At 49.9% G+C, this 12,013-nt stretch overlaps 1 protein-coding gene across 1 annotated transcript in view; it reads right to left on the reverse strand.

Annotated features, from left to right (window-relative positions):
* The window catches only part of SHCBP1L (SHC binding and spindle associated 1 like), a 73,224-nt gene that overhangs the window by 19,869 nt on the left and 41,342 nt on the right, over nt 1-12,013 (reverse strand). Inside the window, exon 7 of the mRNA XM_048862034.2 lies at nt 1,658-1,811. Coding sequence (XP_048717991.2) covers nt 1,658-1,811 — 154 coding nt within the window. The remainder of the gene's footprint in view (nt 1-1,657; nt 1,812-12,013) is intronic.

Here is a 12,013-nt window from a genome sequence, read left to right on the forward strand (position 1 = left end):
CGGCATAAGCAAAGGAATTGAGAGGGCTGGGTCTGCATAGCCTTTTGCAGTCCATGCGGTGAACATTTGCTGCTATGAGAGGACACTGATGTAGCCTTAAAGAAACTAACTGATCTGCAGAAGGGTCCCAAAGTTCAGCCACAGATCTCAAGAAGAAATAGGCTGAGGCCACCTCAAAGAACCTTAACTTTATTTCTCTATTCTGAGTTTGTTACTGACCATAATGCTACATTAACATACTTTGCATTTAAAATTACTTCGTTCTATTTATACAGTAAAGCCTGTCTTAAGTAAATATCTAAGGGATCAGCAAAGATTTGTTGAAGGGATGTTTTGAAGTGGTCTAATATTGTTGCCTGTTAGTGATCTTTAGCAGAGAGTTCACTGATAAGGTAGAATACATGATACTGTAGTATATGTTTTATTCTCACAAGTTAGTGATGATTACATTATTCACAAGTGGTCATTACACTCATAAGTAGCACCTCAAAGACCTTGAAAGGGAAGTTGATGGAATCTGGTTATACTGTGGCATAAAACAGGCAAGCCCATTAAGGCAAAGTGCCTGATGTAATCAAGAACGTCTGATACACTAGAATCAAAAATCCAAACTAGGAACCCAGGAACAGGTATAAAGCAGCCAACATTAAGGGCACAGCTACACTAAGAGTTTACAGCAGCTGCACCTCTGTAAGCTCTCTAATGGAGGTGCTCTAAGCCAGGGGTCTCAAACTCAAATGACCACGAGGGCCACCTGACTCATACATTGGCCCGAGGGCTGCCCCGGCCCCGCCCCCACTCCACCCCTTCTGTGAGGCCCCGCCCCTTCCCTGCCCCCATTCCAACCCTTTCCCTGAAATACACAAAAATTCACGGCCCGTGACGTGTCCATGACTTTTACTGTAAATACCCCTGACTAAATCTTAAAGGGGCTGCTGATGGAGAGTGGTCATCCCAGGGGATTTGCTGCTGGCGGGGCTGGGGCCAGCTGCTGGGGGCTGCCGACAGTGGCTGCAGTGGGGACCACTGCCAGGGGCCACCAGGGAAGCGGCTACTCCGGCCACCCGGGGACCGCTGCTAGCAACTGCACCAGCCGCCTGGGGACTGCTGCCACGGGACGCCTGGGAAAGCGACTACTCTGGCTGCCCAGGGACTGCTGCCACAGGACGCCTGGGAAAGCAACTACTCTGGCAGCTGCACTGGCCATCTGGGGAACGCTGCTCAAGCTGGCGCCAGAGCCACTCCAGCAGTGGCTGGATGTGGGGCTGCGCTGGTGTGGCTGTCCCCAGGGCCACCTGAGCAGCTGCTTTGGGGGGCCCTGGGGTCAGCCACACTGGCTCCCACAGAGGTCGTGGAAAGTCATGGAATCCGTGACTTCTGTGACAAACATGGAGCCCTAACAATGAATTCTTACTGAATGAATATATCACAAAATTCCTTATATACTAAATTCAGTTGCACAGTACTTTACACCAGGGGTGATTAGCACAACTTTTATTCTGTCTGATGTTTTCAGATTCAGTGTTACTAATCCCATTAGAATTCACAGTGAGTTCCTCCCTGCCCCCCTATTTACCTGTAGTAATTGCTGATCTGAAGGACTGCTTTATATAGTTACAATTTGTAAAGTTAAAAATAAGTAGAATGCACTGCTGACCTTGAATAACAATATCCTCAGTTAACATGGAGAGGTTTGCAGCCTTATATTCTCCCGGGAAAATAACCACACTATCGCCACTGTAACAGCTATCCAAAGCCATGTTTAAATTATCATGTTGTTGAAGCACTGTGTCAACAGAAAAATCCTTAACCTGTACAGGAAAGAGGGAGCAGCAACTATCAAGGTAAGACAAAACACACACAAACACCATGAAACTTTTGAATTAACAGCCAATCTTTTGAAATCTGCTACACTGTTGTTTCTTACATTGTCATTTACCTTTGCAGAGCTCATTTCAAACAGCAAGATTGCATGTTGGCTGTGGAGTCACACATTCCTGCCCATCCCAGGCCCCTGTGGAACATTCTCGAGCTTGCCTGGCTGCAGAGAGCAGCTTAAAGGGACTGACAAAAATGAATCTGCTCCTTTCCTCCCAGCTGCCGTCTTTTCCATAGCTGAGCTTTTTCCTCTGTAAGACCCTGTCTGATCTCCAGCCCCGTCCTGCTCCTTCCCCCTTAACTTGGGGATTAGTTGCTCAAAACAGAGTAGCCTGTAAGTTTGGAGTCATTTGGCTAAACTGTGGCAGCTGATCCCCACCAGTAGCTCCCCTTCCATGTTCTGTTGCAAGGAGAAAATCTTCAGCCCATGTGGAGACCAAGGAAGAATGCGCCTGGTCCCAGGTACATGAGGGGAGACTCGCCATTGCTGCTCCCCCTTGGCCCAAAACTCTTCATTGAAGGTAGGAGGTGCTCAGAATGGAGTATTGGGAAGGGGAAACTCAACCCTCATGTGAAAGGTACCAGGTAGATGGTCTCTGACAGATCGAGAGGAGGGGGAAGAGATATTAGGGAGTGAATGTGATATGGTTCAGTGCCCAAGAGTGTGTATGATAAGGCAAGAAAAAGAGATGGATGCATATATGTCATAGGGTGGCTGGCCCTTTTAAGGGGAGTCAGGGCCAATCTACCTATGACAGATTCTTTAAGGAAAGCAAGGCCATCTGGCAGCTAACTAGCTAACATATACCTGGGCCTGATAAAAGGCTCAGTTGGAGGGAAGTGCTCCCAAAGACTCTAGCACAGTGGTGGGCAGCCTGCGGGCCACATGCAGCCCACCAGGGTAATCCACTGCCAGGCTGTGAGACAGTTTGTTTACATTCATGGCCGCCCACAGCTCCCAGTGGCCACAGTTTGCCATTCCCAGCCAATGGGAGCTGCGGGAAGTGGCAGCCAGCATGTCCCTGCGGCCCGTGCCACTTCCAGCAGCTCCCATTGGCTGGGAACGGCGAACTGTGGACACTGGAAGCTGCAAGTTGCCATGCAAATGTAAACACTGTCTGGCAACCTGCCAGCAGATTATCCTGACGGGCCGCATACAGTCCACAGGCTGCAGGTAGCCCACCACTGCTCTAACAGGAGGATAACTATGGCCTGTTCACCTCCAAGCTGACGCGTGAAAGGAATGACTAAAAAAGGGCCAGGTAGCCTGAAGCTTAATCCTGCTCCAAGAGGAGAGCTGTGGATGTACTCCTCATCTGAGAAGCATGAGTTTGTTTTGCATGATAACCCAGCTCTGGGATGGGTGCTAAGAACTCCTGAACTTGGAAGAGCATTAGCCCCAAGGCCAGAAGAGGGGTTGGAGTTGAGGGGCTTAATGAGATGCGGCTTTTTATACTCTGTAAAAGGAGTTAATAAAACATCACAAAGAGCGTATCTTGTTCTCAGTTCCCAAGTCTGAGTAAATCATTGCATGACCTCAACAGAATAAGGGGGTGGCAGGACTGCAAGGCCACATCATGCCCCAAGTGGGCATGCTTAATGGCATCATACTGTTACAGTATATTATTGGCATAAGAGAATAAAAAAGTAAATGATGAAGAGAGGAGGAGAGAAAGATAAGGTGAGGAAGTGCACAGGAAAAAATTAAGGGGAGGGATTAGTAGAAGGAACAATTCATAATTAGGGCCCTATCAAATTCATGGTCCATTTTGGTCCATTTCATGATGATAGGATTTTAAAAATTGCAAATTTAATGATTTCAGTGATTTAAATCTGAAATTTCACGGTGTTGTAATTGTAAGGGTCCTGACCCCAAAAAAGGAGTTATGGAGTGGTTGCAAGTTTAATGTAGGGGAGGCTGCGGTATTGCTACCCTTATTTCTGCGCTGCTGCTGGTGGCAGTGCTGCCTTCAGAGCTGGGCAGCTGGAAAGCGGTGGCTGCTGTCTGGGAGCCCAGCTCTGAAGGCAGCACTGCTGCCAGTAGCAGTGCAGAAGTAAGGATAGCATGGTATGGTATGGTATTGCCACCCTTACTTCTGGCCTGCTGAGCTGGGCCCCCAGTCAGCTCTGAAGACAGCAGTGTAGAAGTAAGGGTGGTATGGTATGGTATTACCATCCTTATTTTAAGGGGCTCACGGTATTGCCACCCTTACTACTGCGCTGCTGCTAGCAGGGTGCTGCCTTCAGAGCTGTGCTCTCCGGCCACACAACTCTGAAGGCAGTGCAGAAGTAAGAGTGGCAATACCGTGAGCCCCTTAAAATAACCTTGTGACCCCCTTGCACTCCCTTTTGAGCCAGGACCCCCAACTTGAGAGATGCTGGTCTCCCCCCAGGAAATCTGTATAGTATAGAGTAAAAGCACACAGAAGACCAGATTTCACAGTTCGTGATGTGTTTTTCATGGCCATGAATTTGGTTGGGTCCTATTCATAATACAAAAAAAAAAAAAAAAAGGAAAAACAAGATTAAAAGCAAAAGAAACAAAATCATGTGAAGGGAAAAGGTAGAGAGATGGAAGAATCTGCTCAAGACACGCCAGTTCTTCTTTGAGTGCTTGTTCATGTCAATTCCCATCAGGTGTGTGCACATTGGCTGGAAGATTTTTCCCTTAGCAGCATCTGTCGGGTCCGCCTAGGCGCGCCCTGGAGTTGCACCCTCATGGCACCTAATATATAGCCCTGCTGACCCGCCACCCCTTCAGTTCCTTCTTACCGCCAGTGACAGTGGCTGGAACTTCCCTTGGCTCTTGCTCAGCAAGTTTTCTTCACTATTCTGTTATATATAGTTAGTTCTTAGTGCTGTTTGAGTTAATAGTTTAGTATAATATAGTGTTAGTTGGAGGTTTTCCACCCCCACTCCGGCCTCAGCGCTGTGGTATGCCACAGTCCCTGGGTTTCAAGAACTGCGTGGCCTGTGCCAAGCGCATGCCAAAAAATGACCCATACTCGTCGTGTCTACGGTGCCTGGGGGAGACCCATCGGAAGATCGTTCTGCGAGTTCCGTCAGAGAACACTTAAGGAAAGGGAACCGTGGCTCAAGGTGATCCTCATGGAGGCAGCCCTATGCCCACTCCGACCTGGGCTCGAGGGACCCGACCCCTGCAGCGGCGTCCTCAACGTGAAGTGCCCAAGCGTCGTCAGCAAGTTCAGTGCTGAGGAAGGACTCTTCCAGAGACGCTCAGCACCACCACAGATCCTCACGGGGCCAGCCTGACAGTAGGCACCGCTCCCTCTCACCAGTTCCTCAAAAAAAAGAAAAAGCCCGACGACCATTCTCCTCTGGCTAAGCCACAAGACGTGCGACCCCAAGCGGGCCACTCCTCGGCATCTCCTTCCAGGGCCGTGTCGAGTCGAGTCCGGCCCCACCTCGATCACCGGCACCTACGCAGCAGCTGCAGCTCCCGTCCATTCTGGAAGCGTACCAGGCTGCTCAGGACCTCCTCCACCTGACGGCACCATTCTCGCTTGCCAGGGAGGAACCCTCAGCGCAGACGGAGCCACGTCCTCTGGTACACTCTAAAGTGAAGCTGGCTATGATGTCTAGATGCTCCCCTTCGCGTCGACCCGTTCCGACAGAGAACTTATTCACTCCCCGAGCTCTCGACATTCGAGGCATCGAGGATTGGCTCCTCCATGGTCTTCAGTGTCTGAGACCTCGGAGTCAGAATCCGACTCCTATTGCTTGGGTAGGAGAAAAAGTCTTAGAGCGAGGTCGGGTAGAGACAGAAGAGAGCCTCAGGCGTGGCCTCTGCAGTGGCAGAATCCACCTCAGTGGCCCTTCTGGAGCTCCTGGGCTTTTCACCACGGCCAGGGAGGAACCCAGGACAGACGCTCAGCAACATCTTCCATGGCCTCCGCCACTTTCATACCGCCTTCCATTGCGCATCTGCCCTTGGCGCCTCCAGCTCCGTCGTGGACTCCGGCCCCATGCTCAGCTCCGACTTCGGCACCAGCCTTCATGGCATCGATGCACCCGTCTCCCACACCTGCACCACTGTCAACGCCTACCTCGATGCAGGCACCTATGGCCCCGGTACCAATGTCGGCACCGAGCCCCCCGACACCAGCGGCTCCTGTGAGCGTGCCAACGCAGCTCCCTCCAGTGAGACTGATGCACACGCCAATGCCTCTTCTGATGCTTATGGTCCCGGCACCACTTCCTCCAATGCTGCCCCGGGAGTCACGTGACCCCTCCTGGGCAGATGGAGGGAGCTTCCACTACCAACACACGCTTCCTCCTCCTCGTCGCCGGATGAAGCATTGGCGGGGATGGTCATAGCTCCTGCATTGGAGGACAACAGAGTTCTGCAGCAATTGCTCCGTAGGGCTGCCCAGGGTCTGGGTATCAAGGCTGAGGAAGTGGTAGAGGCAGATCCCGTGGTGGACATCCTAGCACCCTCGCGACCTTCACATGTAGCCTTGCCCCTCATAAAGACGGTTGTGGACACCACTAAGACCCTGTAGCAGACGCTGGCATCTTTGCTACCTACTGCCAAACGCAATGAATGGTGGTATTTCGTGCCTTCCAGAGGGTTCAAGCATTTATACTCCCACCTGCCTCCGGACTCGCTGGTGGTTGATGCGGCTAACCAGTGGGAGAGACAGAGTTTCCAAGATCCTTCCCCAAAGAATAGGGACGCTACACACCTTGACCTTGTGGGTACGAAGGTCTACTCGACTGGTGGTTTGCAGCTTCGTATTGCTAACCAACAGGCCACTGTGAGCAGGTACTCTAAAAATACCTGTGCAGCGATGGTGAAGCTTACCCTACAAGGTCCAGCAAACCATTCAGGACCTCCATTCAAACGGCTCCACAGCCTAAAAGATTCCCGAACCACCCTCAGATCTTTGGGCTTACACACTCCCACCACACAGCGGAGAAACTTCCGCCAGCAACCTCCTCAAAGGTTCCAGCAGCAGAACTGCCAGGACAGCTCTTGGAGGAGAACAGGAGCGGCAGGAGGAGGCAACACTCCTCCACTAATCAAGGCTCTGGATAGTCCAAACCACCCTCTGGCCCTAAACCGGCCTTCTGAAGATGCGATCGAGGATGGCATTCCAGACCAGAGACTGGATCTACCCCACCTTACCTTCTCCTCCCGACTATCCCCTTTCTACCGTGCCTGGTCCCATATCACGTCGGATTGCTGGGTACTCTGCACAGTAGAGAGGGGATACTCCATCCAGTTCTGTGCCCTCCCACCCCCCTTCCCCGTCCCTCTTCAGGGACCCGTCTCATGAGCAACTTCTCATTCAGGAGGTGCAGTTGTTCCTAGTGCTAAGGGCGGTGGAGGAGGTTCCACTGGAACACAGGGACGACGGCTTCTATTCCCGCCATTTCTTAATATCGAAGGCCAAAGGCGGCTTCAGGCCTATCCTGGACCTGCACGACCTCAACAAGTTTGTGAGGAAACTCAGGTTCCGCATGGTCTCCCTGGCCTCCATCATCCCTTCACTGGATCCAGCAGACTGGTATGACACCCTCGACTTGAAGGATGCGTATTTTCACATAATCACTCAAACCACAGAAAGTTCCTCAGGTTTGTGGTCAATGGTCCCCATTACCAATTTACTGTCCTCCTGTTCGGCCTGTCAGCAGCACCTCGAGTATTCACCAAGTGCATGGTAGTCGTCACCGCCTTTCTGTGAAGACATCAGGGACAGGTGTTTCTGTACTTCGATGACTGGCTGATCAAAGGCCGCTCCAGGGCACAGGTGGAAGCTCAGGTAACCTTTATTAGAGCCACCTTCGAGAATCTGGGCCTGCTCCTGAATGAAGCCAAATTGACTCTGTCCCCAGTCCAGAGGACAGAATTCATAGGGGCAGTACTGGACTCAACTCAAGCCAGAACATGCCTCCCGCAGGCGAGATTTCAGGCCCTCAACAGCATGATCCAGGGACTCATGCAGTTCCCCACCACCACCGTGAGGAATTGCCTGAAGCTTCTCAGGCACATGGCAGCCTGTTAGTACATAGTACAACATGCCAGACTTAGGCTTCAGCCGTGGTTTGCATCAGTGTACAGACCTCCTAGGAACAGCTCAGACAGGATCGTAACCCTTCCTCACTCTATCCTTGACTCGCTCCGGTGGTGGACGGATGTTCAGCAGGTGTTCTCGGGAGTTCCCTTTGCTGTCCCACAGCCATCCCTGGTGCTGGTGATTGACGTGTCACATTTGGGATGGGGAGCTCATCTGGGGGACCACAGGATTTAAGGCCTCTAGTCGCAAACAGATCTCCTCCTTCATATCAATGTCAGAGAGCTCAGAGCAATGACCCTAACGTGTCAGTCATTCCGCCCATATTTAACAGGTCGATGTGTTATTGGTCATGATGGACAATACAACTGCAATGTTCTATATCAACAAACGGGGGGGTGCACGCTCCTCTCCCCTGTGCCAGGAAGCGCTCAGGCTATGGGACTTTTGTGTAGAACATTCAGTCGACCTACAAGCATCATACCTTCCCGGGGTCCAGAATGAGCTGGCAGACCACCTCAGCAGGTCGTTCCACAGTCACGAACGGTCCCTTCACCCAGACGTCACATGTTTGGGCTTCTAGAGGTGGGGTTGTCCCCTGATCGACCTCTTCGCGACGTAACAGGAAGCGTCAGCAGTTCTGCTCCCTCCAGAATCACAGTCCAAGTTCCACAGCAGACACGTTTCTCCTCCATTGGGGGGTGGCTCTTCTATATGCCTTCCCACCCATACCACTCATCTACGAGGTCCTGCTCAAGATCCATAGAGACCGGGCTCGGGTTATTCTCGTATCACTGGCCTAGCCCTGTCAGCACTGGTACGCGTCTCTCCTAGACATGTCTGTGGGAGCCCCGATTACCTTGTCGCTTTTCCCGGACCTTCTCACACAGAATCTCGGGCGTCTCCAAGACCCAAACCTGTAGTTGCTCCACCTCACAGCATGGAGGCTCCATGACTGAATCCATTTGAGCTTTCCTGTTCAGAACAGGTCAGACAGGTCCTTCTCAGCAGTAGGAAACCCTCCACTAGGCCCACGTACCTGGCCAAGTGGAAGATTTTTTCAATCTGGTCAGCACAGCGCAACTTGCCCCCAGCGCTAGCCTCAGTGCGCCATATTTTGGACTATTTTCTACACTTGAAGCAGGAAGGTCTCTCCTTGTCTTCTATAAGAGTGCACCTGGCTGCCATATGGGGGTACAGGGCCATTCAATTTTTGCTAACCCCATGGTCAGCCACTTCCTGAAGGGCCTCGACAGGCTGTACCCCCACGTCCACCAACCGGTTCCTCCCTGGGACCTCAACTTGATCCTCTCTAGGCTCACTGGGCACCCCTTTGAGCCTTTATCAATATGTTCCCTGCTTTAACTTTCCTACAAGGTCGCATTCCTGGTGGCGATAACCTCAGCCCAGAGTGTGTCTGAGCTCAGGGTCCTAACATCGGAGCCGCCCTACACCATATTTTTTAAGGACAAGGATGAGGACATTTTCCTCCCAGTTTTCTACCCTGAGCCTCATTCGAGCAGCAGGGAGCAGAGGCACCACACTCTGGAAGTCCGCAAGGTGCTAGCTTTTTCCAGTGAGAGGACAAAACCATTCAGGAAGTCGGTACAGCTCTATGTGGCAGTAGCAGACAAGATGAAGGGTCAGCTGATTTTGGCACAGCGCATTTCATCATGGATTGTGGCTTGCATTACTGAATGCTACAATCTAGCAGGGATTCCTGTGCCCCCAATAACGGTGCACTCCACAAGGGTGCAAGCTTCATCAACAGCGTTCCTGGCTCAAGTCCCCATCCAGGAAATCTGCAGGGTGGCAACGTGGTCATCCATACACACTTTCACCACGCACTATGCAATTACTAGGCAGGCCAAAGATGATGTGGCCTTTGGTAGAGCAGGATTCCAATCAGTGGACAGGTCTGACCCCACCTCCTAGATTTGTCTTGGGAGTCACCTGATTGGAATCAACATGAACAAGCACTGAAAGAAGAAAAAACGATTACTCACCTTTCATAACTGTTCTTTGAGGTGTGTTGTTCATGTCCATTCCAATACCCACCCTCCTTCCCCTCTAGCCGGCAAGAAGGAACTGAAGGGGTGGCGGGTCGGCAGGGTTTTATATATTAGGCGCCATGAGGGCGCGACTCCACGGGGCGCCCAGGCCGACCCGATGGAGACTGTTAAGGGAAAAATCTTCCAGCCAACGTGCACGTGCGTGAGCACACACCTGATTGGAATAGACATGAACAACACATCTCGAAGAACAACAGTTATGAAAGGTGAGTAACAGTTTTTTATTCAAATTAATGTGGCAGTTTAATGCTGAAGTGTTATAACAAATAACCCCGACAAAAACACTTTAAAAAATGAAGAGATGTAGTGAACTGAGGGAGGAGGGTTAGAGGCACATGCATTGAAACTTGTTGAGGGCAGCTAATTGACTATGGTCACCTGCCAGCACCACCCATCCTTTAGCATTACTAGTTTGGCCACAAGTAGTGCTATTTCATTTGTTCTTTCCCATTACTGTACATTCGTTAAGGCCAGAGACTGCACTTTCTAATGTTTGTACAGTACCAAGCACAATGGGGTCTCCATTTAAATAATTTGGTCACTAAATACTAATTTTCCATTTAACTCCTGTTTTTGGCATTGGTAGAACACTGCCCAATTCAACAATTTTCAGAAGTGAATCCAGTTCGTGGTTCCTGACCTAAATGCCATACATCATTCTTATAATAATGCTAATAAAGCAGTACATCAGCTGAGATCGGCCTCTTTGGGATTGAAAAATCAGATGCCATTTAATCTTTTTAGAATGAGATGGATTAAGACAGAATGATGTCTCAATTCAGATAAGAAAAAGTCACTTCAGGAAGAAGAGAGGTCCATGATGCCACTAGGTCCCTGTAGAATATTATTAATACAAAGCAGATGTGGCAGCCACAGGTCTTGAATCCTCCAGGGTGAAGATTAATTTTCAGATGGAGATGGGAAACTTGAAAGGAGGTAGAAGCTTCCCCAGTTTTAGTAAATCTAGAAAATGTGACAGGTTTCAGAGTAACAGCCGTGTTAGTCTGTATTCGCAAAAAGAAAAGGAGTACTTGTGGCACCTTAGAGACTAACCGATTTATTTGAGCACGAAAGCTTATGCTCAAATAAATTGGTTAGTCTCTAAGGTGCCACAAGTACTCCTTTTCTTTTTAGAAAATGTGAGGATGTGAAGCTCCGCTTTCCCAGAAGAATCTCAGAGGGCTCCCAATTAGTACATGCACCCATGAGGTACTGATTTCAGACCCCTGATGACTACATCAAAAAGAAATTGAAGGCAAATCTTGAATTAACATACCAGATTCTAAAGGCATGCCATATACATTAATAGACTGACTATGGAATCCTTCCTAGACTGGAGAAGACATCAGCCATGTAATAAAACCTATGAAGATTCATCCTTCGAAGTTCTAAACTGTCAGCCTGAACTTGCCTGAATCCTGACAGCAAGTTGGGAAAGTGTGCACTCAAGGGTGTGACCTGCTGATTGAAAACAACTGTTACCTTACAGTAACTGGTTCTTTGAGATGAGTTATCCACATGGATGATGCTTTTGGTACGTATGTGCACTATGTCTCTAAGATAAGATTTTTTGCTAAGCAGTATCCATTAGAAGCACACCTGCACACTAGATGTCCTCATGACACCCTCCCCCTGCAATGGCAGGGCGAAAAGGACAAAGTGGCCCAACTATCCCTCAGTTCCTTCGCCAATAGAGAATCACAGAGGACAGCTCCATAATAGCAGGGAAGAAGGTGGGCCATGGAATCTATTTAATCTGTTTAGACTACACAGTTTTTCTTCAAGCGACTGTCCACATGGATTCCACCCTTGGAGACTAACAAGCAGCTGTCTTGATTGTTTGGTGGTGGGTACTAGGAGTCCTACTTAAACAAAGACTGAAGGACAGCCGTACCAAAGTGAGGATTTGATCTGGAAGCCTTTACCAAAGAGTAATATACTGAGCTCCACATAGCTGCTCTACAGATTTCAGGCATAAGAACGTTCTTCAAACAGGTGGCCTGAACTCTAGTGCAATGAGCTCTA

This window comes from Caretta caretta, chromosome 8 (assembly GCF_965140235.1).
Source record: "Caretta caretta isolate rCarCar2 chromosome 8, rCarCar1.hap1, whole genome shotgun sequence".
NCBI classification, from domain to species: Eukaryota; Metazoa; Chordata; order Testudines; family Cheloniidae; genus Caretta; species Caretta caretta.